This window comes from Fonsecaea nubica (genome assembly GCF_001646965.1).
Source record: "Fonsecaea nubica strain CBS 269.64 chromosome Unknown Scaff49, whole genome shotgun sequence".
In the NCBI taxonomy this organism is placed as follows: domain Eukaryota; kingdom Fungi; phylum Ascomycota; class Eurotiomycetes; order Chaetothyriales; family Herpotrichiellaceae; genus Fonsecaea; species Fonsecaea nubica.
In genome coordinates, this window is record NW_019173722.1 from 174,119 (window position 1) to 201,214 (window position 27,096).

Below are 27,096 nucleotides of genomic sequence, written 5' to 3' on the forward strand. Positions count from 1 at the left end.
ATCTCTTCTACGGCAATTGGAGTCTCTTATCCGGCTCTCGTTCGTACAATATCGTATTCTCCATGACCCCAATGTTTTCGATCTCAGTCTCCAGAACGTCTCCGTCTTTCAGCCATGCTTGGGGCTTCATGAAGAAGGCGACACCAGAGGGCGTCCCAGTCATGATGACCGACCCTTTGCCCACGGTCGTACCCCGGGTAATATGTCGAAGAACAAGAGGAAGATCAAAGATCCAGTCGTCCGTGGTGGCGTTCTGCCTCTCCTTCCCGTTGACTCGCGTCTTTACCCTGAGCTGCCTGGGATCCGGAATGATTCTCTTGGACGAAATGACCGGTCCAAGAGGGGCAAATTTGTCAAAGGACTTTGCTACGGCCGGTTGACCGTTGCCACGGGCGGCATTCTGCCAGTATCTGGAAGATACGTCGTTACCAACCGTGTAGCCCAAGATATAATCGAATGGATCTTCTTCTTCAGTGATGTTCTTGCAGTCTTTTCCGATAACGACCGTCAATTCGACCTTTGACACCATGTCAACCACATGATTTTTGGAGGGTCATTTGTTAGGGGATCTCAAACCTCGTAATCTAGCTCTATGCACTCCGGATGGACTGAGATTGTGTCGAATGCCCCGGCCTTTGCTCCTGAGCGCAAGGTCAGTTCTATCAACACCACTCGATAGACATCGTATAACTACCTGGGAGCTTGGTGAAGATCAGAGGGTACTGGGTAAACGGTTTCTTCAACGTGTTAGCCACCTCGCCCGACTGACGAGACTCGTGTATGTGAGACGTGCCCCGGCTTCTCCAGCATGAGACTTGTAGTTCATGCCAATGCAATAAATGACTGGTATGTCCGCGAGTGGTGGAAGAACCTGTGACAACCATTCAGCGAGCTTCAGACGCGAGAGTACAGGGACCTACCTCAGCGATTGTTCTGGTTTCCGGAAGAAGTTTGAAGTCGGGATCCCATGGACTTTCTCCCGAATAGACAGGCACGGAAGAGCCGATGAGCCCACTCTTGGTGATTGCTGGTAGCCCCTCCGCTTCGCCCTGGTAGATGTCCCCATTTGCATCCTTGAACCTGATGAGTTTTCCAAAGTCTGCCATCTCTACCGAACTAACAGAAAGACAACAATGGGGTTGATATCGCTTGACTTTTTCGAGCTTCTCGTTACTCCTCAAGCACAATGACAATGAGACAAAGCGATGGAGATCCATTGACAAACCGTACAAGTAACAAAGTATATGTGGAGATTGGGTTTGAACTAGACTGTTTTGATACGGATCAACTCGTGACGCTGGACCGGGACCAATCGCCTGGCTTCCTCCCTGGGTGGAATCATTTCGGTATTTCAATACCAATCATGTGGCCCAAGCTTCTACTTGCAAGAACTAAACCAGATTTGACCGGTAGGCCACAGTACCGAGTAGACCCTCTAATTAGTATCCGTGGCATTCCGCAATGGGGAATGGTCATGCTGGTCCGCTCTACAAGTCACGTTACGTGTGCCCGGCAGATGTTGAATGAAATGCTGCGCGAAAGTCGCGACGACGATGGGATACTCGAACCTGAAATTCTTTGAGAAACAGTGTTATTGAAATCAACCGGACCTGTGTAGCAGTGACGATGGCGTCCAACCACAACCCCCGCTGTCTCTGGCAGCCCCGCGACCCTTCCAAGACAATGTTGAGCAAGTTTCGTCGCTTTGTTAACGAACGACATGGCCTCGATCTGAAGAACTATCAAGAGCTCTGGAAATACTCAACTGCGGTCGAGACGGCCAACGACTTTTGGGTCGATGCATTCGTCTTCGTGGGATTGAAGGGAGACGTTGTCCCAACTATCGCGCTGGCGTCCAGAGTGCGAAGTATACCACTCCAGCGTCTTGTCGGATTGATAACTGACTGTATCAGGATAGAGAGAGGTTTCTGCCTCCCCCGATCTGGTTTCCCGAGGTCAAGCTCAATTTCACAGAGATGTTGTTGTCGGGTCGCGATCCGCGCAAGGTCGTCCTCTACACTTGCACAGAGGGCGGGAATGATGTCCAAGATGTAACGTGGGGGCAACTCATCGCGCAGGTGACGAGGATGGCCGACGCGATGAAGTCGTCCGGGGTGGTCCAAGGCGACCGAGTGGCTGGGGTGCTCTCAAATCGACTTGAGACAGTCGTCGCCTGCCTAGCCACCTTGTCCATGGGTGCCATTTGGTCCACTTCTTCCCCAGACATGGGAGTCGAGGGTGTCCTGGACCGCGTACGCCAGATTCGACCAAAGCTGTTGTTCGTCGAGAGCGATGTTCTCTACAACGAACGAATTCTGGATCAGAGGGAAAAGAACAGGGCGTATGCCAAATCCATGCTCGTGACTCCCGAGTTCACGAATAGCGTGGTTATACCGAGGAGTCAGCAAGTGCATGAGGACCCGGATCTCAAATTGGTCTCCCTCGACACCTTCCTCAAACGGGCTAAAGGGAGACCCTTGGACTTCAAACGGCTGCCGTTCGCACATCCGGGCTTTATTGTGTATTCATCAGGCACGGTTAGTCAGTCCCATACGAATAACACCAATATGCTTTTATATGTGACTGAGCTCTTTCCAGACAGGGCCACCCAAGTGTATCGTCCACAGCGCTGCGGTAAGTGCAGCTGTCCATCTCCGGGTGGAAACCCGCAGTTTGACAAGATTTAGGGGCTTCTACTCCAGTCGAGAAAGGATTCTGTGTTGCATTTCGACGTCCAGCCGGGTGATAACATCCTACAGTACACAACGGTAATCCTACAGCCATACTGCAAAGACAGATGTTAGTACCTTGTTAACCATGCGCTCTTGCAGACAGGTTGGATCATGTGGGGAAAGGTAATATGCGGGATCGGATACGGTGGTCGGACTGTCATATATGACGGATCGCCACTGAAACCGGACCCACTGGTCCTTCTGCGGTTGGTATCGAGACTCAGGTCAGTGCATGGTATACACATTGTCGATGACTACTGACCGAGAGGATGGAGGATAACGCATTTCGGGACATCTGCTGGGTTCCTGACACAGCTGAAAAATTCTGGTCTCAAACCCAGTTCGTCAAGACCTTTTAGCATCACATGAGCGATTCTGCTGACGCACCACAGGGGACATGATCGATCTTTCTTGTCTAAAATGCGTCACTTCTACAGGAAGCACGTTGACCGCGGAAGTCAGCGAATGGTTCTACGATGTGGGATTCCCACGACACGTGCATCTCGTGTCAACGAGTGGCGGTACTGACATCGCCGGCTCATGTAAGTAACCTTCACATGGATCACATCTGGTGAGCACGCTAGTACTGACTGTGCAAAGTGGTGACGGGAAACCCGACACTTCCACTCTACTCTGGCGAAATCCAGTGTGAGACGATAGGTATGGCGACACACATTGCTGATGCCGAAGCGACGAATGCCGTCTCTGTCAAACAAATAGGCCAAGCAGGGGAGCTCGTCTGCCGTATGCCTTTTCCCAGTCAACCTTCATTCTGGGGGGAGAAAACTCTCGAGAGATACCGCGCGTCATATTTCGAAAGATACGGAGACAAAATTTGGTTTCAAGGCGACTTTATTCAAATGAACCCCAAGACTCACGGGTTCCTGATGCTGGGGAGATCGTAAGTTCTTCTGAGCCTGACGATTCATTGACTTGGCGTGGTCCTACAGTTCTGACTGACACGTTGTGGATAGCGACGGGGTCCTCAACCCGTCTGGAGTGCGATTCGGATCCGCGGAGATATACGAGGTCGTGGAAAGGATCCCCGGTATAGCGGACTCTTTGTGCGTAGCTCAACGTCGTCCACATGACCAGGATGAAGTTGTCGTGTTGTTTGTCAAGATGGCCAAAGGTCACAAATTGACCCCGAGGCTGAAATCGACCATCGCAACCGCCATTCGCACAGCTCGGACACCCAGACACGTACCAAAGTATATTTTCCAAGTGCCGGACATCCCATACACGATCAATGGGAAGAAGATTGAGCAAGCAGTCAAAGCGATCATCTCCCGTGGCAAGTCGAAACCGAACGGGGCCGTGGCCAATCCGGAGTCGTTCAAATACTTTGAGCGCTTCTACGAGATCGAGAAACAAGCCCAGGGGGAACTGGTTCTGGCCAAGATATAGAGTTGCAGATTCTGTCAGAGCGCTGCCATGATGAATTTCATTGACGGCGTAGCCTTCGGAGGTCTTGCTCTTAGACAGAGGACGAGGGTTGCACTGGCGAAGTATACATAGCTCGAGATTCGTATGTCATTCCAGCAGAGGTTGATGGTCACCTTCTTGTACGACATGATGGTTTCGCCGCAAAATTAGACTCTTGCATGCTGTAGTATACCTCGTACGCAATAGATGAATCGGATCTGTAATCTCATGTCGTGCCCTCGAGTCTGTGTTACAGGCGATAAGTCAGCGCAACAAATGGTGCAATTGTAGGATCAAACTCCTCGGTGGTTATAGCTCACACATGAACGATGATGGAAGCTTTTATTCTTTCATCCATGTGCATAAGCTTCTGTGACTTCTGCGGACACGTTTCACAAAAAATATTGGACGATATAATCTTAGGCATGGCGAATCGGTGGGTAGGATAAAAGAGCCATGCAAATCATGCAACACTTCATATTAATAGCCTGATACTATTTAAACTAATCACACGACTTGGGCCTCTCCACAAGGCCTCAGGTCACTAAAGATACTTAGCCACCTGTCGAGAGGAGCGACATACCCCATCCCCTGCTGCCTATACTTTGGTTTCTCAAACAGGAAACACTCGAGGGGCGGTAGTCTTGAACTCTCTATTTTGAGCCCAGTCACACCCCTAGACTTGCTCGTGAACCTTTTCATCCGTTTCGTGGCCCCGTTTCGTGCCAAATTGCAGTTTCCTAGCGACGTTGTTGTGGAGGAACTTTTCGATGTTGGGGACCCAGAACGACATGACGATGAGGATGACGCCGAAGGGGATCGTCGCGAAGAAGACCATGCGGAAGCTCTTGGCGTAGGCCAGTTTCGCCTGCTCGGCGGCGATTCCGAGGATCTCGGGAGTGGCTCCTGGCACGGCGCTGAAGTCGCCCGTCGTGAGACCTGCAAAGAGTGCCGGGAGCGACGTCTGGGGTAAGCCGGCTTGCACGACCGCGGGCGCGATCAAGGCAGGCAGGTTCTTGGTGATTTCGGTGGTGGAGATGGAGATGTACAGTGCTTGGGCTACCGAGCCTGCGATCGTGCGTAGGGAACCCAGGACGCCACATGCCAGGCCGATGTCTGAGGGTTCGACCAGGAGTGAGACTCCTGCGAATCCAACGTTGTCGATGAAGCCGACGCTGAACGTGGCAATCACGCCAAATGCGATGGCCGAGGCGTGCCTAGCCGGACTGATACTCGCGAGAGCTGCGGTGAAGGTTGCGGCAAGGGTCGACGAGAGGATCGCTTGGTATTTGAGCTTGGGCAACACCGCCATGCACAGGCCGCTGAAGACCTGGCCGAAGATGACACCGCCTCCCACCACGGCCGACTGCCATCCAATCGAGATGATGTCGCTGGTAAATACGGTGCCAACAATAGTGGGCCACATGACCGTCATGCTGAAATAGACCATGCCGCCGACAGACGACGTCGTCACGACCGCGATGAAGCCGATGTTCTTGAACAGACGGGGTGGCATCAGGCCGTGACCTTTGACCACATATTGCTCTGATAAACAGCCAATCAGGCAACCATTTTCAAACAGTAAAAGGGTGGACAGAACCAGAAAGACTTACCGTATAGTCCGAACAGGATCAACAAAATTCCCCCGACGATGATCGTGCTGACCACATGGGCATCTGACCAATCGTAGACCTGTCCACCCCACGAGAGTCCTATAAGGAAAATGACAAGGCCGGCGCTGTAGAGGAATAGACCACCCCAGTCGAGCTCGAGAAACTGCCGCCACTCGGACTTGCCGTGCACATGTAGTTGTGTGTATCTGGGCGGATTGTAGCAAAGCACCAGCAACACGGTCGACAGGCCGGAGAAGATGATGCCGATGTAGTAGCTCCAGCGCCAGGTGGCTGCGGTGTGAAGAATGAACAGACGGGCGATGAGCGGACCGAACGTCGCCCATGGGAAGGTCAAGAAAAACACCAAGCCTACAATAGGCGTGCGATAGCGGTTGGGGACTATCTCTCCCAGAATCGTGGGAGACGACAGCTGGGCTCCCGCGGAGATGCCGGTGCAAATGTTGGCCCCGATCAGTGCTTCGACCGATTGCGCTGTGGCGCCCACGATGGCGCCGACGACACCAGACACATTCAACCAGATGGTGATCCACTTGCGACCGAAGATGTCGGACAAGCGACCATAAAGTAAAACGGACAGGCCGTAAGTCAGAGTCCATGCCGTTGCTACCCAGTTGATGTTTTTCGAGGGACCCAGATCTTGGTCCATCAGCATGCTAGTAACCAGTCAGTCAGACCACGACCCTGCATTGTCGATAAAGCAAAGACTCAACGCACAGTGTATTCGCAGGCATGACCCAGCTCACTTGTGAAGCCATGTTCATGAACGTGGCGGCCTGTGAAGAACTTTGTCAGTGACTCTGCCGCAGATCATGAATATACCCCGAATGGACCATACAGCGACTGTGCCAATGAATTGCCAACTGCGGAAATAGCCTGGGGGCATCTCATTCAAATCACCACCAATTGCTCGCTTGTCGACGAGATCGACGGTCCCGTCGACGTGAGTAGCCTGGACGACGTCGACGTTATCAACCACATCGACATGGTCCACTACCCCTGCCACGGGTTTCTCCTGCGTTGTAGGGCCGGCAATACCTTCTGGCACGCCATGGGTACCTTGGTCGGCTGTCATCGTGGACAGCTGACGCTTTGGAAGTTGATGAGGCAGTTAGCTGAGCGTAGTATGGTCAACCTGGAGTGCTCTGTCCCAAAAAAAATGACATTAGTGGCGTGAGTCTCAAAACACAGCCAGCCCGGGCATCGCTTGCCTTTTGATGGCACAAGATTACCCCAGGATTAGGAGTACGGGGTAGGTTTCCCGTGTACTCGATAGTTCCTGTGGGCTAGGCTGAAGATTGCAGCTGGTTCCCCGGGCCCCGGTAAGCTGTACCTGCCCACGACCCCGGAACTGTTCGAGGCTCGTCTAACCTTTTGTGATCGGAAGACCCACAGCGCTAATCTTTATGTGGCCGGAATAGAGGGATTAGTAACTCTAAACAGCCGTGGAAGCCTTGTAAGTTTCCTATTGGCTGCCACGCATGTCTAGGCCCCACAATAGTTTTTCATCCGTACCTGTACCAAGCGAGTAGGCGCTTGTGTGATCAACCTACCTTTGGCGGAGCATCGTACATTGCATTACAACGCATGAGAAGTGAGATGAACCATTTCAAATCTATTGAGGAGGCTTCGGCGCAGAAATAATGAATGCTATTTCTCGGACCGATGTGTTTACACTGTAATTTCAGAAGTCTGATCTTAGTGGCTCGGAAAACCCTCTCGGCGATTCCCTTCATGGCACTATGTTGACAGCTTGTTGTTGGCATAGGTTGGCAAACTTCCAGTTTCCAGTGACTTCAGCCGTCAACCATATTGACTTCTGTGGTCTGACGATGAATGGCCGAAATCCAGAAAAGCAACTCCGTCTACGAGGACCGGACCCGAAACTGCCCAGCTCCCCATGGGGAGGTGATTCAGGGGAGTCCACTACTCAACGAATGCTTTACAGCCGCTGTTTCTTAGCGATAATGCACCGCTGGTTCTATGATTTCGGGCAAGCCCCCACATTCTTACTCTTGCACACAGCCCCTCGAGCATCGAAAGGGAGCGACTGAATCCTTTGTAGCTGTAACCATCTTCATGGCCTCATGCTTGTTTCTTTGATTAATTATCTCACTTTGGCGTTACGTCTTCAAAGTCACCTGTCCTCTGTAAGAGTGATTGCACGTCAAGCTCGATTTGACAAGGCGTCATTGCTCGCGCCCCTCAGCTCATCTGTACTGTCGTATATGGTATATTTCCAACCAGTCATGCTACGGGGTTCATCGAGAATGCTAGCGACAGCTGCAAGGAGTGCTGTAAGGTTCTAGCATGTTAGAAAGCTCCAGAACCTTATGCTAATCTGGGCTCTTGAAGCCAAAGCCTTTGTTCGATGCCTCTTACGATGTGGTTGTGGTAGGGTCAGGAGCGGCAGGCTTGACGGCCGCCGTTACTGCTGCGAAGAAACATGGCCTCAAGGTCCTCGTCACGGAGAAGGCCAGGTATTTCGGAGGAACTACTGGCTTCTCGGGAGGCGGCGCTTGGTTGCCCAACAATCACCATCAGCAAACCCTGGGGGTCACCGACAGCAAAGAAAAGGCCACAACGTACCTCCGAGCAGTTGTTGGGAGTCGCTACGACAACCGCACGATCAACGGCTTTCTTGACAATGCTCCTAGGATGGCGAAATGGATTGACGACAATACAGCGCTCAAGTTCTTCGCCCTCCCACTCCCGGACTATTATACTTCTCTCAACGGGGCCACCGAGCGCCGAACCCTGGTCGCTTCGCCGTTTGACGGTCGCAAGCTAGGAGGGCGGCTGAAGGATATAAGATACGCTCTGCAGGGGTTCAAGGCATTCGAATCAATGCAAGTTGCCTTCGACGAAATGCCTATCCTGGCCAGCCCGTTGGCCAGCACCAGAAATCTAGCTCGTGTCGTCGCAAAGCTCCAGCGATACATGCTGGACTTGTTGAGGTACGGCAAGGGGAGTTTCCTCGCAAATGGAAACGCCATCGTTGGAAGTCTCGTCTACACAATAGCCCAAAGTGGCGGCGACCTTTGGAATAATTCTCCCGCGACTGAACTCGTCACGAATGGTGGCCGGGTGGAGGGCGTGGTCGTTGCGAAGGACGGCAGAGAAATTCGCGTTCGCGCAGCCAAAGGTGTCCTGCTGGCTAGCGGAGGCTTTGGTCGCGCAAAGGAGGCTCGAGCCTTTGTTCCGCACGAATACTGTCTCTCGCCGTCTTCCGTGACGGGCGATGGCATTCGCCTGGCACAAGCGGCAGGCGCGATTCTTCCGGACCCGAGCCCTGACAATGCGATATACTCACCTGTCTCGATTCTTCAGCCTAGACACGGTCCAATTCGCATGTATCCCCATTTCGGCTATGACCGCGCAAAGCCCGGGTCAATCGTTGTAGACACCAACGGTCAGCGATTCATCAATGAGAGCGTGGGATACCATCAGTTCGTGCAGCACATGCACGCATCCAAGATGACACGGTGCTTTATGATCGCGGACAAGCGATTCCTCAGCAAGTACGGCATCGGCTTCGCATTGCCAGACCCGTACCCGAAATGGAAGATCCTCTCTCAAAACTATCTCATCTCGGCCAACACAATTCCCCAGCTCGCCGCGAAACTGGGGATCCCCGAGGACAACCTCGTGCAGACGGTCAAGTGGTGCAACGAGAATGCAGCGCGTGGCAAAGACTCCGACTTCGGTCGAGGCGACAGCGTCTACGACAACGTCTTTGGCGACGCTACAAACAAGCCGAACCCGAATCTGGGGACCTGCGACCATGCCCCCTTTTATGCTGTTCCTATGTACCCCGGCAACGTGAGCACACAGTATGGCCTGCGAACCGATGAGTATTCACGGGTGATGGGACAAGATGAAAAGCCCATTGACGGCTTATATGCGGCAGGGAATGATAGCAACTCGGTCTGGCGAGGGACGTATCCTGCTGGAGGGTCGAGTATTGGTCCAGCAATGACTTTTGGGTATGTTGCCGCCGAACATATGGCTTCTAATTGAACCGGATTGCTGGGGAAGGACTCGGTGCCAGTTGTGACGACTCGAGTCACGGACCAGGAGATTTCAACGCTACGACAAGGACAACATGACAAAAGTAGTTCAAGCGTCTGGCAGGAATCGAGGATGAGCCATCTGGTGGATGAATCCCATCACGAGAGTTAGCTTTGTACAGCTTTTCCAAGTTCAACCATCTCTTGGAACAATCTATAAACATTGTCTTTTGTGGCGTCGTGCCCATCCACCTCTGGAATAGTCTTGTACGTAGATCAGAGATTGCTATTCAGAATGACAAATGGAGAGTGAGCTAAAAGAAAAACTTTGGTTCACAGTCGAGCCCTTTCCTCATTTGCATCACCAGCAGTCAGTTCGAGACCACGCATCTGCCCCTCTTTCCTCCATTCCTCGATGAGCTTGAAGAAAGTGGGACCACCGGCAAGGTATGGTTGAGATTTCAGCAGCTTGTCGTCAATGGTCCCCTCGTCACTGTAGTATCCAGGAGTGCAATCCCTCAGAAATTCGGCTCTGCCACGAGCAACGTCCATGCAATGCGCGACCCATGCGTCCTCGGCTTCCTGGGCGACCTCCACAGCTTTGAGATTGCGCTTCTTGCTCTCGGCAATGACGTATGCGATGTGATTGCAGGCTTCGGTCATATTATGCGTCCAGTTAGGCGTTGAACCACTTTGGAAATGGGTGAGGAGGGCCATGTTGGGAAATCCGTGCACCGCCCACCCGTGGAGCGTGGTAATGCCGTCCTTAAACTTGTCTGTCAGACTGATGCCACCACGGCCTCTGATCGGTGCTCCCAGACGGGAGCTTAGATCAGTGGCCCACTCAAAGCCTGTGGCATAGATTATGCAATCCAGCTCATACTCTTGACCATTTGCCACAAGCCCTTTCGACGTGACTCTTTCGACACCTTTACCCTCAGTATCCACTAGGTGGACGTTGGGTCGATTGAATGTCTGGAGGTACTCGTCATGGAAGCAAGGCCGTTTGCAGAATTGATTGTACCATGGCTTGAGCTTCGCCGCTGTTTCAGGATCCTTCACGAGGCTGTCCACTCGCTTCCGGATCGACTCCATCTTCTTGAAGTCGGCGATCTGCATCCGTGCTTTCCGGAGCTCGGGGTCTCCAGATTGATCTCCAGCCATGAAGCCGGGCAAGTTTCGAAGGACATCTGTCCACCCGTCGTTGACTTCGTCTTCCTCGACGTATCCGCCGACTGTCAAGGTGCTGAAGTTGTCCTGCCTGTGGCGCTGCCAGCCTTTGCGCAAGGTTTTGGCCCATTCCGGATCTGTCGGCTTGTTCCCACGGATATCAATTGACGAGGGCGTTCGCTGGAAGACGTATAGTTCTTTAGCCCATTCGCCGATACGTGGCACGAGTTGTACGCCGGTAGCTCCAGTTCCGATGATCCCAACTCGCTTATCGGTGAGACCAGTTAGCTGTGGATTCTCAGGATCTCCCCCCGAGTAGTTGTAGTCCCATCTGCAACTGTGGAAATGTTTGCCTTTGAAGGATTCAATCCCTCCAAAGCCAGGAAATTTTGGCACGTGGAGAGGCCCTGGCGCGGGAACAATCCAGTGTGCCTCGATCTCGTCATTGCGACTCGTCTTGACTTTCCAGAGCTTTCTTTCCTCGTCGTAGAAGAACCCCAGTGCCTCAGTCTGGAAAAGTGTCTTCGAATCCATGTCGTACTTTTTGGCCAGTGCTTCGGCATATTTCCGTATCTCGGGACCATAAACGTACTTCTGTGTTGGAACATAGTCCAGGTCTTCTAGCAATGGCAGATAGATATATGAATCAATGTCACACTGCACCCCAGGATAACGATTCCAATACCTGACACCGAGTATCAGTATAGCCATATAGACCATGGACGTCACGGGGGAACTCACCAAGTGCCCCCAAAGCCATGACCCTTTTCAATCACGCAGACATTTGTGATACCTCTTTGGTGTAGATGGCGAACAGCTTGAATTCCAGAAAGGCCCGCGCCGACGATAACGACATCATAGACTCCTTTAACCGGATCACGGGTGAAGGTCTCATCCGCGTACAGATCTTTCGTATACGACTTTAGGAACTCGCTATCTCTGACGGACTGGTATTGCGACAAGCCGCCATGGTGATCTCGCTTCCGCTTTTCTTCGGCATACTTCGCCTTGAGAGCATCGGGGTCGAAATCGAGCGGAATATTCAAAATCTGGGCATAAGTCCTGATGTCCTTGGGTGGCACCTGCAGAGTGGGAGTTGTCGGTAGCGCTGCTGGTTCAGTCATTGTGTCTGGGAGCATGTGAGTAGTTGTGACAGGCAGACAAAGGGCTCGCAAAAGATCGATACATCTTTGTACAATTGAACATAGTGTGAAGTATACCAGAAGACCCACATGGCAGAACGCGCGGAGAAACTTAAACACGGCCTCTCGTGCCGTGTTTTGTGCAGGTTAGCACGCTAGCAAGCATGGGATCGGAGCCAGAGGAAATTCCGGGGTTGGCTATTCCTGATGGAGCCGGCCACATGCCCAATTCGGACGCAAGGAACCTCAGCTTGTAACTGGTCTCACGGGGATGACGAGTTACATGATCATGGGTTCCAAGGGATGATGAGTGGAATGGGCAAATACTCGTAGTGGTGCGAGGATCATGGTATTCGTGATACTGAGGGTTTCGCGCGCCACCAAAGAAGAGCCACGAGTGCCGAGGGACAGCAATAGAGGTGGGTAGTCGGTCAGTGAGTCGCAAAATTGCTCCCCCATATCGCATCGAAACAATTGCATCCCAGGCGCACGCATTTCTTCTGCATTGATGCTCTATGTTAGTCATGCTGTCACGGAGGACTTGCCAGAAGCTAATACCGCAGCCCATTGTGCCGTACGGGTGCAAGACCTGACTCGCGAGATGCTAGGAAGGATCTTGTGGGAGGATGAATTAGGGCGGAGCGGGGGAGTGTGGGCTGCTTGGCTGGAATTTATGTGCCAAGATAATTTAGCGCCTTGGCATCTTGTCATAGTACAGAACAGTACCACGGACTCGGGACAGACACTCATTCGTCCCCTCCAGCATCCCCATCCCAATCCCATGCGACTGGTTACGCCTACACTATTCCGTAACCACAACGACAACCACAGTCGTTCCTCCGTCTCCACTCTGCATTACGCGGAATCCTAGCTCACCACCACCCTTCTACCATGAGTTCAAGTCAGCACTTGCGTGGTAAAACTGTTGGCGTCCCAGGCACTACCGTTTCTACCGCTCTCATGGCCAAAGAATCGCAGCCACCTACAATACCGCGCCGGCCTCGATGCCACATCGCCTGTACTTCGTGTAGGGCGAAGAAGATAAGATGGTAGGCTATATACCCCTGATACAGACTTACAGCATCGCAACTCGCTGACCTACACAAGCAATGGTCGATCTCCATGCGCGAACTGCCTTGTAAGTTGACCGGACGTTAGCAAGATGTGCCGCCAACTGACCGACACGAGGACTACCGGGAAGAATGCGTATTTGCTGCCCGCTCTCGACATGCAGCTGCCCGCTCAAAACGGGGCATCGGAACCCTTCAAGACAGTTTCTTCAGGGTCGAGCGTCTATTGCCAAATCAGACGACGGTGTCGACACAAGTTGCACCAAACAGATCTCGGTCAGACCTCACAAGGCAACCACTCGTTAAAACACTCTCGACTTTTTCAGACTCCGCTTCTTCTAGAACAGACGACCGTCATCTTGAAATCTCGGGGCAACAGGCTCTTTCCCCAATACCAAACCGAAGCCCAGAATCAATACTGCGCTGCCAGCCATCGCTGGAATCTACTGGAGATGTACATCAAACCTCAATCTCGGCCTCGAGCATGGTGATATCACCACCCACCAGCAACTCTTTTGTCCAAGTTCCCTCGGTATCGAGCTTGGACAACGCGCATCATCAAGGGGAGGATGATGGCACTTGTCCATTGCCGCCAGAAGAACACGTGAGATATTTGAATATGATTATCATGTTTGAGATCTGTGGTGCTGACATTGTGGCAGACGAGTTACGAATACCACGGTAACCTTGTTTCGCTAAACACGCCCTTCCCACGTACTGACCGTAGCCACAGGTCACGGCTCGTACTTGTCCATCTGCTCCAAGTCGGCGGTAGAGTGGGTTTGTCAAAAGACGGGAAACCAGAGGTTCGAAATGGCCGCCCAGAGGCTGGTGCGAGATCTTTGCCGAATGCTGAAATTGGACCCATTCGACATTCAAAAGACAGCACTTGCGCCCGAACCAGACCCCAACACTGCATGGACCATTGTTGCAGCGTACTTTGACGATACCGTGGAGGGTCTGCACGCCCTAGTTCACCGTCCCGAGTTTGAAGCCCATCTGAAGGCACATTTCAGTCAACTGCCACTACCGCCTCCCGAGAAAGAGGACCCGGCATGGTATGCACTGCGAAACGTCATCTACGCCTTTGGTTGGAGACATCTCTCCCAGCATACAACGAGCGGTAGCTTTTGTTACACTGATGGTGACGGCTGGAAATATTTCCTGAACGCTCTCTCAGTCCATTCCCAACTACTCTACTGCAGAACGGGGCTTATGGCTGTGCAAGCCCTCATTGCCATGGTAAGAGTCCTCCCCATTTATATTGTTGTTGTCGTGCGACTACTAACGACCAACTTTTAGAGTATGTATGTGGATGGCATTGGTAACCCCTCGCTAGAGTATATGCTGTGCGTCAGCAGCATGAAGCTAGCAGAGTCTAAAGGTCTACACCGAGAGCCCGCACTCGCGTGGGACCTGGACCAATCAGCAATTCACACTCGAGCTCATCTTTGGTGGTCGATATATATCTATGAGCGACATACAGCTTTCATGTCTGGGCGACCACTGGTAAGTGATCAGCAAGACCGGGACAAGCACCGCGCAAGTATAACGCGACTAACACGAGGTCAAGTCCATTGACGATGATGACATTACATGTCAATTACCGACCGATCAGCCAGGGGGCGATCATGCCGACCTGGACTACTTTATCGGCTCTATCACGTTGGCCCAAATCTCTGGACGTATTTGGAGGATGACGAAAAGGTTGAAAAGGGCAACTCCTACCTTTCAGGAGATAGTGGATTCCATCTCCCAATTGGACTCGGCCCTTGGGGATTGGTATTCGTCACTTCCTTCATCGGTCAAGATTGATACTGCTACCCATTCCTTGCCTCCAGATATCCATCCCTACAAGGCTCTGTTCCTATACTGTGGCTATCAAGCCAGGCTGATCCTGCTGCATTCGATGCTGGTTCGTCCTTGGAATGAAGTACCTGCCCTCTCGGGTGAGTACGACAAGGATAGGTTCCGCAAACATGTCTGGAACAGTACGGAAATCGTGGCCGAAGCGGCGCGGAATATCATTCGATGTCTGCAACATATCAATGTTACTCGTTCCAGCCCCAAAGCGTACGTTTCCAGGATTCTGATTGAAGATGCATCTAACGATGTCGTGGTAGTCTGGTCTATGAATGGCCTCTGGTCGCTTTAAGCACCTTGTTCATCTACGTGCTTCAATTTCCGAAGCTACCTACAGTCGCCGCCGATATTCAGTTCATGGACACAGTCACCGGACACCTCGACTATGTCGGCTTCGCGTCGGCAGATCTCGACTTCCCTTTTGCCAGAGAGGTCACGACCCTAGCACGCTCAGCCGTCGCGAGGGCGGCTAGAGGGGATGGGTTCGCTACCAAGGAACCTTTCTCACAGAGTCATGTCGCCAGCCAGCTCGAAGGCCAAGCCACACAAGCTGCAGAGTCTGTGCGGTTTGATAACGCAGCACCATCTGACAACGTAAGGTTGCCGCTCTTTACGCTTTGCTTTTTGATTATTTAATGGTCGTCTATCTAACATGCTCAACCACACAGCCCGAGTTGTTTCATACCATGGATCCTGACCAGGAAGTTTGGGGAACCCTGCTACAATGGCCGGATGGGGACGACACGTCTTTCGGCGACGTACTAGGGAATCCTGCTCTCGATATCATGTCCAACTCCTTCATGTGAATGTATTACTCGACAGATTGGATGGCCTCGGCGTCAGAGTCTAATTGCTACTGCGGCAAGGCTAGGTTTTGAGCTTGTACTCGTCTGGTCTCTGAGCAGATTTGCGTATTGACATTGTAATGGCGAAACTATGATTTGGTCATGGTTTGACTCCCACCGTCCTGATCGATGGCGTCGACTCGAGTAAAAGTCAATCTCAGCCTGGGTGTGGCTACGGGCTAATCAGAGCATCGCACTAGGCAACGCTAGGCATTGACCCCGCCTAGAGACGCTTAAGGCAGTCCCTAGTGATTAGTGGCTCTCCCCTCCAGGTGGGCACCTAGGCGCCAACCCAGGTGCCCGGTCACCTCTGTGGCCCCTGAGTCCCCCGTGTCCCCCTCATGTACGGGACGGCTCCAGGTCAGTCCGTGCTGCTCGTAGGTGAAGATGGTGGGGTCTCCATGGCCGGAACGCATAACGCCTGACCTGACCTGATGTGCGTCGATGCACCTCGTCATTTTCACCTTCGCCTCCGCCCCCGCCATCGCCTCCCGCCTGCGCCTGCGCCTCCACTGCATGTGCCTCGACCTCATGGTTTCTCCTCTGCCTCCACCATCCACTCTCAATCTACCCTGCTATCCACTCCACCTGGCTGACAATAACTCACTCCCGTCATCATCCACGATCTAATCGCACAATATCGTCCAAGTAGAACAAAAATGTCGAGCTCCTTGGGACGTCGCGCAAGGTGTGCGACGGCCTGCAATTCATGTCGCGCAAAGAAGATCAAGTGGTATGGACATCCTCTTTTTACTGCTAAGATCACCCCGACTCATGTATCGCAAGTAACGGCGGACGTCCATGCACAAATTGTCTGGTAGGTCAATCGAGTAGCCAGCCATCATGGCTCCAGCGGCTGATCTAACACTGTTTTGTATTAATTATGGTAGGACTTTCACCAAGAGTGTCTGTACACCTCGTGTCCTCGTCGTAGAGCAGGCGCACGGAAAGGCGATTTCAATGTCATGGAGGAGAGACTATCTCACTTAGAGACATTTTTCAATCATACCGATGAGACGTTGATTGGGTCGGTTCAGGATATGCCACCACGCGGACCAACTGAAGCCGTGGTTGAACCTGTCTCAGTTCCCAATGTTGCTTACGAACCTCATACATTTCAGCAGTCGCCGTTTATCTCGCGCAGCGAACAAGAGGATATCCGTCCCGACGGTAGTTGGAGTTCCAACATCTATCGCAGGAATTCCCCTATGCCTTCCGTCGCAGTTGACGACGGCCGTGCTGTGGACAACCAACAATACATTCCGCGCGAGTCATCCGCCCAAGTCAGTGATGATCCTCCAGTTCCTTCAACGCCAACGCTGTCCAGTTTCTCCAGCACACTGGAAGACGATGGCATCTCCATGCGACCTCCAGAGGAGGAGGTGTGTTAACAGCCCCCAAAAACAGGCTCCAGTAGAGCACACTACTAACAAGCTCTCACAGATGACATTTGAGTATCACGGTATGTCTTTGTGAAGTTTCCTCGACGGAAAGAGGAATGTGGCCTAATCGTCACCGACAGGGCTCGGGTCATTCATTTCTATTTGCTCAAAGCCCGGAATAGAGTGGGTTTGTCGCAGGACAGGAAGTACCGATTTTGAAAAAACGGCAAGAAAACTAGCAAGCGATGTATGCTACCGACTCAAGCTGGAAGATCTCACCACGACAGCAAAGGAGCCAGAACCGGGCGAGGCGGACGCATGGGCATACACCTGTGCATATTTTGAAGAATCAGTCGAAGGCAGCATCGGCTTGGTGTACCGTCCACAATTTGAAAACCTATTACGGGCCCATTTTCAACAAGAGCACACGCCGACGGTGGACCAGGACCCAGCATGGTACGCGTTGCGGTACATTATCTACGCGGCAGGCTGGCGAGTGCAGTCCTGGAAGAAGTCCTATGCCGACTATCATTACGCCCGTGGTCCGGGTTGGGGATACTTCACAAACGCTCTCTCGGTTCATTCAAAATTGCTTTATTGCCGGACGAGCTTGATGGCGATTCAGGCACTTGCTGCAATGGTAAGCGTTGGACACCTTCTCCTCGCCCCGGGCAGGACACTGATTGATGACACCAGAGCATGTACGTTGAATGCATTGGCTGCCCAGCGCTGGACTGGATGCTATGTCTCAACGCCATGAAACTGGCGGAGTCCAAAGGCCTCCATACGAGGCCCGCGACAGCCTGGAACTTACCGGATACGGCGCTACAACTGCGCAGCCATGTATGGTGGTCGTTGTTCGTCTACGAACGACACATCGTCTATAGATCTGCACGGCCGCTGGTAAGCTGACAAGACCGGCGCACATCGTGTAAGACTTTACATGTTTTCTGACCTACGTGATTACGCTGTGTGCAGGCAATCGATGACGACGACATCACTTGTCAACTGCCCGAGAAACCCATTGATGGCAATGCAACGAACTTGGACTATTTTGTCCACGTTGTCAAGCATGCGCAGATATCCGGCCGCATCGCCCGAGCCATCACACGACTACGCAAGTCCAAGCAAAGCTTTCACGAGGTGAAAAGGATCCTCACGACGCTGCAGTCAACCCTGGACCAGTGGTATGAGTCACTTCCGACCACAGTGAGGATCGACACCACGACCAACGAATTTCCTCGCGACCTCCACCCCATGAAGACTCTATATCTATTGTTTTCATACTACGGAAGTACCATCAGTATCAACTCCGTCATGGTCAATTTCTGGAACACTCTGCCAATCCATTTTGAAGCGACGCATTACGACGAAGCTCGTGACTTTATCAGCCAGTGCACCGAAGTCGTGGCCGAAGCGGCCCGTAATATTGTCCGGAATCTTCGCCATGTTGCCATTACTCCGTCGACTCCAAAATGGTGAGCGCGCCCTGCAGCCCCTCTTGAAGTATTTTGGGCATTTTAGGTTGACTTCTCCCAAGCCTGGTTTACGTGTTCCCGTTGACAGCGCTGATCGCGCTCTTTGCGCACGTCCTCAAATTCCCCGACAGGCCGGCCGTGGGCGCCGACATCCAGTTCATGGACATGGTCGCCGGCCACATGAACTATGTCGAATTCGCCTCTGCGGATCTACACTTCCCGTTCGCCAGGGACGTGGTCAACTTGGCTCGGTTCACGGTCATGAAGGCTGGACAACAAACCGCGCGGCGGACAACCACCGGATCATGGTCCAAGGCCATGCGAGGGGTCGGAGACGGAGCGGGCACAGAAGCAGTGAAATCGGCAGGAGTTGGTGGTGCTGCCGGTGCTGCAGCAGTCACTGATGGGCTGATGATGCATATGACCTCACCGGAAGATGTACGTTTCCCCTTTCCTTTTCTTGCCTTTTACTGTCCCAGCTTCTTTTGATCCCGCTCTCAGCTAACACGACCTTCCTCTCTCACAGCCGATGTCAATATTTAATCGGATGGACATGGAACTCGAAAGTTGGGGGGACTCGCTCTTGTGGTTGCCTGATACGTCACTACCGCCTCTGCCGGAAGATGTCTTGGGAATTCATGTATGATCAATGAACAAAACGAAGTAATGAATCGGATTGATTGATGAAACCAACGTCTTGCACCCTCCTAGACTGAAGCGAGCAAACGCGGTTTCTCGGCGTCTACTATACTAGGATGGACATTTCGAGATCAACAAGTTTGCAATTCTGCACATGTATATCCTGACACTGCCCTGTCCATTTCACGGATTTCTACCCTTTCTTTTAGAGGTACGAAATTTCCTAATACCGCTTATAATTCAACCGCGGCCCTGTCCTGGGCCTCTTCAGGATCTCCTTCCGGTCCTCCCCGTCGCGGAGCCGCCTGACCAACTCGTCCGGGTCAAAGTCGACGCCGATGGGGTTCTCTGCGAACTCGTCCGTGTGGAAGAAGGCCGTGGCCTCCTGCACCGTGGCGAAGTTGTCGACCTGCATCTCGATCTTGTTGCCGTCCGGGTCCTTGTAGTACAGGCTCGTCGTGGGGCCGTGGTTGACGCACCACCCGGGCACGATGCCGCGGGCCTTGCGTTGCGTGTAGGCCAGGGCGAGGTCGTCAATCGTGCTGAATCCGAAGGCGACGTGTTCTGTTGGCGGGTCGGCCTTGTCAGCTAGTCGACAAGAGCGGATACTTGTTCGGCAAAAAGATGCGGGTTGAGCCTCGTGATCGTATGTGAACAATATTCCTGTACCAGGACACACACACAAAAAATATTTCCATCTCATGACCCAATAACCAACGACGATATACAAAGTATCAAGTATCAAAACGTCAAGTGCGTGGTGCTCAGTGTCTCGTACGTACCTAACCCCGAACTCGTCGCGTCTTTGGGCCCCGACTCGGGCAAATTCAGAATCGCTACCCTGTGATGCTCCTCGTCGTAGGTAATGAACGCGAGCTTGTCGTTGCCGTACGTGATGGAGCCGCCGAGGAACGTCGCCCAAAAGTCCACCATGGGCCGGAAATTGGCCGTGCGCAGGACGACGTGGGCGAGGTATTTGGGCGGGAGGATTTTGGCGGCTGGGTCGACTTGGTCGGCAGCGTCAGCGGCAGAATGGTTGTTGGCGGTCATGTTTTTCTGGTTGTGCCCTAGTGAGATAATACGAATGTCTCGAGTGCAAGACCAGTTGCTCAATTTCGATGTGCTTATGGCTAGATGTGGCGACTTGCCCTTCAGGGGGGGAGGATTAATTGGTGATTATGCACCGAGGCACAAGGTGAGTCTTCGACACTGAAAAGACTGGGTAGGGATGAGTAAGTGAATGAGTGAAAGAGTGAATGAATGAACATTCCACTTTGACCGGCAGTTTCAAGTCGGGACCAGCAATGCAATGCAATACAACGAGAGCAAACCAAACCGTGTGGCGCGACCATACACAGTTGGCATTCCGCACCTCGGCCTCCTTGGAACCGATGTTCAGAATAGAGGCGAACTTAGCTATACCTCGCACGGAGACTGTATTGTCCCGGTCAATCGGGACGTGGCATTCTTACCGGCCTGGGAGGAGCTCAGTCATTGCTGACAGTGATAGTATCTGCTCTTTTCTCTTCGCAGCCGACGCCTCGACGAGGTCCTTGCAAAGTTGTTGCGCTGGAAGACACTTTGTGGAGACAAAGCATACTAACCGTATCGGTTCGGGTTACTCCACTCCACTCACTAGTCTATCCGGTTCGATCAGGTCTAGCTTGTCAGTCGGGTGCTCCACAGACCCACTTTGGCCCATCAGTTGGCGGGGTGGTGTTCTACTAGCCAGCATACTGCTGAAGACCGCTGAAGAACGTGTGGTGTTTTCTGGACAATTATGTGTGAAAGTTAACCATATGACGTCCTGTTATCTCGAGAAGAGAGCAAGGCCTGGGGAAGTTGACTCGGTGACTGCATCTCTACACTAGGAATATCATTTGGTGGTCAGCGATCAGGAAGAAGTGGAACAAAAGCCAGCCGGCGACACGTTATGGATGGCGCAGCAGCGACAGCATTCATTACAGGTACGCATGGAGTTCAATTTCAGACATTCCTCTTTTCCCTGCAATAATTACACAGATTTTGCATGCTGAGCAGTGACCAGGTGGTGCAAGCGGCCTTGGTCGCGCAGTGACAGAGCTGCTGCTTCAAAAAGGGTGCGTTTTAAAACAGATGATGATTTGGTCCTTATCTTGGTCTCTAACCAGTCTCGTTGCATGCAACAGCATCAGAGTATGTGTTGCGGACATCAGCCAAGATGGCCTGCGATCCTTGAGCGAAAATTTGAACAAAGACGAGACAGTGCTGTTGCCCGTTGTCGTCGACGTTGCAGACTGGGACTCCCTGCGTCAGGGATTTGAAAAGGCAGTGTCTCATTTCCAGCGGATCGACTATATCTTCCCAATTGCGGGTGTCGGCGAGACCAGGACGTTCCCCAATAACCCAGCGTCGACGGGCTTTCAACCGCCAGATCTTCGAGCGTTTGAAGTGAACATGAACGGCTTTCTGTACACGATCAGCTTGGCCTTGCAGCAATTTCGTCGGCAGGCGGTGAATGAGCTTGGGTTTCGCGGCAAGAGTAAGTCTCTCGCAGAAGATCAGATCATGGTCTCCTGCTCCTGAAAGGATTGGTCTCCATCAGTACGGTCCAAATACTCATGTTTTACCGTACCACACAGTCATTGTGCTCGGTTCAGTATCAGGGTTGTACAGCATGCCTTGCGTCCCCATGTGCGCAGCAGCGCGACAGTAAGAGCAGCACACCCACCATAATCAATACCCAGCAAAATATGAGAGGCTCACACGCAACAGTGCCCAGGTCGGCTTCGTGCGCTCGTTCGGCACCTACCTCGCCGACGAGGAGAAGATCTTCATCAACGTCATCTGCCCCAACAAGATCCGCACGGGCCTGAACACCGCGGAGGCGTTCGACAAGATCGAGGCCGCCGGCGTCCCGCTGATCGAGATGAAGACTGTGCTAGACGAGGTCGAGAGGCTGCTGGGCTCGAACACCCTCTCCGGCGCGATCATCGAGATTGCGCCCAAGATTGGGAGTGTTGTGAGAGAGCCTCCGGCATTCATCAACAAGGAGTCGGAGCGCAGTGCTGAGATGACGTTGGAGCTCGCCCGGCCTCTGCATCAGGTAGTGCGCTGATCATTACGACGAAAAAGGACAGATTAATGCATTGCTGAATATCTTTCCCTAAATGTTACCAACCGGTCTGGAAATAGGTGTCGTGTGAGGATCTAGACGGCCCTGAGATATATGCCGGCGGCTGAACGAAACCTCTAGCAGTAGGGGGCAGTAGAAAACTTCCCTGAATTCCCTCACAGCGGATCGATTCCTACGTATTAGACCTTTCCTCCCATTTCCACCATATGACGCCTAGAACCACCTCTCCACCTCCCAATCTTAATCGTATGAGGTGACTCCTGAAAACCCCTTCTAACCGCCATGGTACGCCACTTGTTCAGTTACGCATTTCAAGTTCGTCAAAAATATCCTTTAACCCACCAGCCGCAAGTCCCTGACACTGGTATGAGTCTTAAAACAAATGAGCGAGTGACTCTTTTCTATCTAGTCTACATGTGCTCCTCGTGCCACGACTAGGCTTCTCATGGAGGAGATTACTGTTTGAAGTTTGGAGACAGCAGCACAAATGCGGTGGCGATCAGAACACCTGTTCCGAAATGTTTGGTCGCAAATAATGCCTTTGGAGGAACGTTCAACCATTTTACTATTTTGGCAATGACGGGGAATCCAGCCCCTGAAAAGGCGGCTGAGTTTCTCGACATTCTCATCCTGGCAATCACCATCATTGTCATGGCGGTGCCCGAAGGCCTTGCTCTCGCCGTGACCTTGGCCCTCGCATTCGCAACCAGACATGTGGTGAAAGAGAACAATCTCGTCCGCGTGCTCAGGGCGTGTGAGACCATGGGTAATGCGACGACCATCTGCTCGGACAAGACGGGGAACGCTCACCCAGAACAGGATGACTGTGTTTGCTGGCTCGTGGGCCAAAAGTCAGAAGTTCTGGCAATCTTACGAGAGTGGCTCGTCGTTCTCTTTTGCATGTCTCTTCGGTCTGATGTCCGCCCCCTTCCAAAGTCTCCTCTTACAGACCATCGTCGTCAACTCGACGGCATTTGAGGGAGAGGAGGATGGCCAAAAGGCGTTCATTGGTAGCAAGACCGAGGTGGCCTTGCTGAGCATGGCACAGACTCATCTTGGAATGACCAGCTGTGCAGTGGAGCGTGCCAACCATCATGGTGTGCAAATGTACCCGTTCGACTCGGGACGCAAATGTATGGGAACCGTCATCCGCCTTCTTTCTGCAGTGTGCCGGCTCTTTGTCAAATGTGGGGGTGCAGCGTCAACGACACCGTGGCCAAGTTTCTCCAGTTCCAGATCACGGTCAACATCGCCGCTGTGACGCTGGCGTTCGTCCTTGGCGCAGATGTGGAGTCGGGCGAAGGGGACGACGCTAGAGGGGGATGACGGCAAGGCCGGACGAGGAGGCCGCGTGAGTGTGAGAAAAGGCACTCTAGCATATACGGATATACTGTACACACTCCGAGGGATCCAAGAATGTGGGATCAACCGCGGAATATCTTGGCCAGTAGCGTTGCAGCGCGCCAAGGACTTGTCGATATCCGAGTGACGAACGGCTGAGTTCTCAATTTGGCCTGAGTGGGTGAGGATATATGGACAACAGGTCGTTCCTTGGATGAGATATGCTTGCCGGGACCGGGAAAGTCTTGTGTCACGGTCAAATCACTTAGTGAAGAATGGGCAATTTCGAATCAGCACGGCTCGTTCCTTCCAGGACCTACCTATGGATGGATGCTATCATTGCACAAATATACCATCGTACGCTGCACATTTTTTCTTGAAAGTAACGGACTCGGCTTCAGCAAAGGTGATAGGTAGTTAGTGGTCGGCGACAATGAGTCCATCTGATGAATATCTAGGAATGAGTTTCAGGGTTTCGTGAGCCACGTTACTCCACTTCCTTCAGCAGGGCAACACGCCATGATACGCATTTCTTACAGACAACATAGTCACAGTGCCGGAACACACCGACTGCAGAGCTTCCGTGTGGAAAGAATTTGCACGACTAAGTCAAGAATGAGGTGTCGGGCTGTTTGAATGAGGGGCGCCAAGACTCTAGATCGAGTTAATAAAGGTCTTTAAAAGCGCCGCATTTGTCGGATAAACGCACTCACCAGACATCTACAGTCTCTGTGGTCATTCCGTCCAAACACACTAGAACGGCGGCTTCTGTGGAGCGAAGATCATGGGGCCAAATAAAAGTCACCTGTAGAGCCGGGGAACACCAGAGCCTATGGTCAACAATGACGGTTAGGTTGTTTTCCTCTCCATGGAAGACAAAGTCAGATTCCATTGTTCATGAAAAGAACTACTGCATAAAAGTATTCCCAGTTGATCTGTAGCGATGAAGCGCTCCAGAAATACCCCCAACGCCAAAGTTTGCTTGCAGGGTTCATAACACCATTAAAGTCATGCCTTGACAATCTTGTTGACAGCCTCCTCGATGCGTTTGCCCAGGGACTCATCTACGCGACGGAATAGTTCTGTAAGAAATGGATTCGTTAGACATTGTATCAGGTGTACGCTTGGGTGGGAAGTAGAAAAGGGCACTTACCAAAGACCTTCTCGCGGAGCCAGTCTCTCTTAACGCCAGCAATGTTGCCGGCGATGTTGGAGATGAAGTTCTCCTGCGCACCCTCCTGCTTGGCCATGACTTTGGTCCACAAGGCGCGGGCCTGCTTGAAGTCGTCGTCGGTCACATCAGAAGTGAACACGACGGGTCCACTCAGAAACTCCTCAGTCGGCTTGTACTCTGATACGCCTGCGGTGTGGAAGCCCGTGGGATGAATGGAGCTGTTGATGTAGTTCGGGTCAGGACCGTAGTTGGTGCTGAAGTTCATGAAACCATCGCGCTCGGTCGGGACGTAGATTGGCACCTTGGCAGCATTAGTGGGTAGCATTTGGTAGTTGACGCCGAGTCGGTAGCGGGCGGCGTCGGGATAGGCGAACATCCGCGCCTGCAGCATGGGATCGGCGCTGGGCTCAATACCAGGGACTATATTCGATGGTGTAAAAGCGGCCTGCTCAATCTCGGCGAAGTAGTTGGTAGGATTGGTGTCAAAGACTAGCTTGCCCACGGGCCGGAGAGGATATTGCTCATGAGGCAACACCTTGGTCATATCAAAAATGTTGACTGGACACATGGCTACATCGGCAGGATGGATGGTTTGAATGGACACGGTGTAAGAGGGATAGTTACCCTTTTCAATCTCGTTGAAAAGATCATTGGTCAAAAAGTCAGGGCTCTCGCCAGCGACTTTGATGGCTTCGTCGTTGGTGAAGGTCTTGATGCCTCCGTCAGCGTGGATGTGGATTTTGACATAGTGGTAGGAGCCATCCTTCTTCGTAAACTTGTAGGTGTGACCACTGTAACCGTTGATGGAGCGCAAAGACGCAGGAGTGCCGCGGTCACTGAAGAGGAACATCAAGGCATGGATGGACTCGGGGGAACCGACATGAAAGTCCCAGAACATGTCTGCATCAGAGGTGTGCGTAGCAGGATGTCTCTTGTGAGAGCGGTTGAGCGAGGGGAACTTGATGGGGTCTCGAACGAAGAAGACGGGTTGGTTATTGAACACCCAGTCATTGTTCCCTTCTGCAGTCTTGAACTTGATAGCCCAACCATGAAAGTCACGGATAGTGTCGGCGGAACCAGCTTCGGGCCCGACGGTCGAGATTCGAGTCAAGACCTCTGTCCTTTTGCCGATTCCATTGAGGAAGTCTGCATCAGTAATGTCCGAGATGTCATGGGTGACTTGGAAATAACCCCGGGCACCAGCTGCTTTGGCATGCACGACTCTTTCTGGGATCCTCTCGCGCGAGAAGTGGGCAAGTGTCTCGATCAACTGGGTGTCTTGAAGAAGGACGAGACCGCCACCTTGCTTATTGCGGACTTGGACGCTGGTGTCGTTTCGAGGGAGGGGAGCACCCTCTGCAAGGGTATAGAGGTTATGAGGTCCGGCGACGATCATGTTGGGCAGAGAATATTATTGAAGAAGGATTATCAATGGACTTGGTGGGATTGGAGAGCTGACCGACCGTGGAGGCAGGACATCACTTGGCTTTTGTATCGGACAGTGAAGCGTTTTCAATGAGCCACTCAGGTATCTATTCCAGAAGACGTGGTGCGTTTCTGATCTCGCCTTGCTCCCCCTACGTCGGAACCTTCCATCACCATCATCATCACCGCGTCGTGTCTGACGATAGAGGAGTCCATCTTCATAGGATGTGCCTCTCTCACTGGTTGTGGACAAAAATTCAGGCAATAGCCTCGCGTTAAAGATTAGCCAGCCTTGGGGAAAATGTTGCGCGTTAATCCGTGAGGTGGCTGTTGATGTTTTGCGGCCCTGTTGGCTGACTAAATTGCACGCCAACGTCATTATCCCGAGGAGCCGGTGACAAAGGCCACATTTGAGCCAGATGCGGTGAATGTGTGTGTGTGGACTGCAGCATTGAAACAATAATTACAGGGTTGAAGAAGAGGATGAAAAAGACCTGCCACAGAATGCGAAGAGGAACATCTTTTGTCCGATATTTCCCCGAAGTCAACGAGCCGTCGCTGCCCTTCACCGCAGATGGTTCCATTACGTCAGTCCTTCATTCCCAGCCGGCGCAAGGCTGAATGACAGCCTTGTGCTGTTTGACCATCTTACGA

At 52.4% G+C, this 27,096-nt stretch overlaps 11 protein-coding genes across 11 annotated transcripts; 6 read left to right on the forward strand and 5 right to left on the reverse strand.

Annotated features, from left to right (window-relative positions):
• Nucleotides 1-7: 7 nt before the first annotated feature.
• AYO20_07227 (hypothetical protein) lies at nt 8-1,106 on the reverse strand (the record flags this gene model as incomplete). Its single annotated transcript, XM_022645514.1, has 5 exons — nt 8-517; nt 577-641; nt 695-722; nt 770-871; nt 921-1,106. The coding sequence occupies 5 exons, from the start codon at nt 1,104-1,106 to the stop codon at nt 8-10; spliced, it is 891 nt and encodes a 296-aa protein (XP_022498553.1).
• A 520-nt stretch (nt 1,107-1,626) lies between these two features.
• On the forward strand, nt 1,627-4,139 carry AYO20_07228 (hypothetical protein; the record flags this gene model as incomplete). The annotated part of the gene is made up of 7 exons (XM_022645515.1): nt 1,627-1,860; nt 1,914-2,537; nt 2,599-2,634; nt 2,688-2,799; nt 3,125-3,274; nt 3,333-3,633; nt 3,707-4,139. 7 exons carry the CDS (start codon nt 1,627-1,629, stop codon nt 4,137-4,139), a joined length of 1,890 nt encoding a protein of 629 aa, XP_022498554.1.
• A 694-nt stretch (nt 4,140-4,833) lies between these two features.
• Nucleotides 4,834-6,863, reverse strand: AYO20_07229 (hypothetical protein; the record flags this gene model as incomplete). The annotated part of the gene is made up of 4 exons (XM_022645516.1): nt 4,834-5,702; nt 5,771-6,444; nt 6,506-6,564; nt 6,627-6,863. 4 exons carry the CDS (start codon nt 6,861-6,863, stop codon nt 4,834-4,836), a joined length of 1,839 nt encoding a protein of 612 aa, XP_022498555.1.
• A 1,195-nt stretch (nt 6,864-8,058) lies between these two features.
• On the forward strand, nt 8,059-9,808 carry AYO20_07230 (hypothetical protein; the record flags this gene model as incomplete). Its single annotated transcript, XM_022645517.1, has 2 exons — nt 8,059-8,085; nt 8,144-9,808. The coding sequence occupies 2 exons, from the start codon at nt 8,059-8,061 to the stop codon at nt 9,806-9,808; spliced, it is 1,692 nt and encodes a 563-aa protein (XP_022498556.1).
• Nucleotides 9,809-10,131: 323 nt separating this feature from the next.
• AYO20_07231 (hypothetical protein) lies at nt 10,132-12,092 on the reverse strand (the record flags this gene model as incomplete). Its single annotated transcript, XM_022645518.1, has 2 exons — nt 10,132-11,653; nt 11,710-12,092. The coding sequence occupies 2 exons, from the start codon at nt 12,090-12,092 to the stop codon at nt 10,132-10,134; spliced, it is 1,905 nt and encodes a 634-aa protein (XP_022498557.1).
• A 1,901-nt stretch (nt 12,093-13,993) lies between these two features.
• AYO20_07232 (hypothetical protein) lies at nt 13,994-15,849 on the forward strand (the record flags this gene model as incomplete). The annotated part of the gene is made up of 5 exons (XM_022645519.1): nt 13,994-14,422; nt 14,483-14,689; nt 14,754-15,253; nt 15,304-15,637; nt 15,712-15,849. 5 exons carry the CDS (start codon nt 13,994-13,996, stop codon nt 15,847-15,849), a joined length of 1,608 nt encoding a protein of 535 aa, XP_022498558.1.
• An 882-nt stretch (nt 15,850-16,731) lies between these two features.
• On the forward strand, nt 16,732-19,291 carry AYO20_07233 (hypothetical protein; the record flags this gene model as incomplete). Its single annotated transcript, XM_022645520.1, has 8 exons — nt 16,732-16,774; nt 16,828-17,270; nt 17,332-17,350; nt 17,411-17,910; nt 17,967-18,173; nt 18,249-18,748; nt 18,811-19,186; nt 19,250-19,291. 8 exons carry the CDS (start codon nt 16,732-16,734, stop codon nt 19,289-19,291), a joined length of 2,130 nt encoding a protein of 709 aa, XP_022498559.1.
• Nucleotides 19,292-19,610: 319 nt separating this feature from the next.
• On the reverse strand, nt 19,611-20,437 carry AYO20_07234 (hypothetical protein; the record flags this gene model as incomplete). The annotated part of the gene is made up of 2 exons (XM_022645521.1): nt 19,611-19,975; nt 20,170-20,437. The coding sequence occupies 2 exons, from the start codon at nt 20,435-20,437 to the stop codon at nt 19,611-19,613; spliced, it is 633 nt and encodes a 210-aa protein (XP_022498560.1).
• Nucleotides 20,438-21,320: 883 nt separating this feature from the next.
• Nucleotides 21,321-22,484, forward strand: AYO20_07235 (hypothetical protein; the record flags this gene model as incomplete). The annotated part of the gene is made up of 5 exons (XM_022645522.1): nt 21,321-21,354; nt 21,435-21,486; nt 21,538-21,908; nt 22,009-22,078; nt 22,142-22,484. 5 exons carry the CDS (start codon nt 21,321-21,323, stop codon nt 22,482-22,484), a joined length of 870 nt encoding a protein of 289 aa, XP_022498561.1.
• Nucleotides 22,485-23,078: 594 nt separating this feature from the next.
• AYO20_07236 (hypothetical protein) lies at nt 23,079-23,828 on the forward strand (the record flags this gene model as incomplete). Its single annotated transcript, XM_022645523.1, has 3 exons — nt 23,079-23,390; nt 23,452-23,609; nt 23,669-23,828. The coding sequence occupies 3 exons, from the start codon at nt 23,079-23,081 to the stop codon at nt 23,826-23,828; spliced, it is 630 nt and encodes a 209-aa protein (XP_022498562.1).
• A 1,023-nt stretch (nt 23,829-24,851) lies between these two features.
• On the reverse strand, nt 24,852-26,413 carry AYO20_07237 (hypothetical protein; the record flags this gene model as incomplete). The annotated part of the gene is made up of 2 exons (XM_022645524.1): nt 24,852-24,925; nt 24,997-26,413. The coding sequence occupies 2 exons, from the start codon at nt 26,411-26,413 to the stop codon at nt 24,852-24,854; spliced, it is 1,491 nt and encodes a 496-aa protein (XP_022498563.1).
• Between the last annotated feature and the right edge of the window lie 683 nt (nt 26,414-27,096).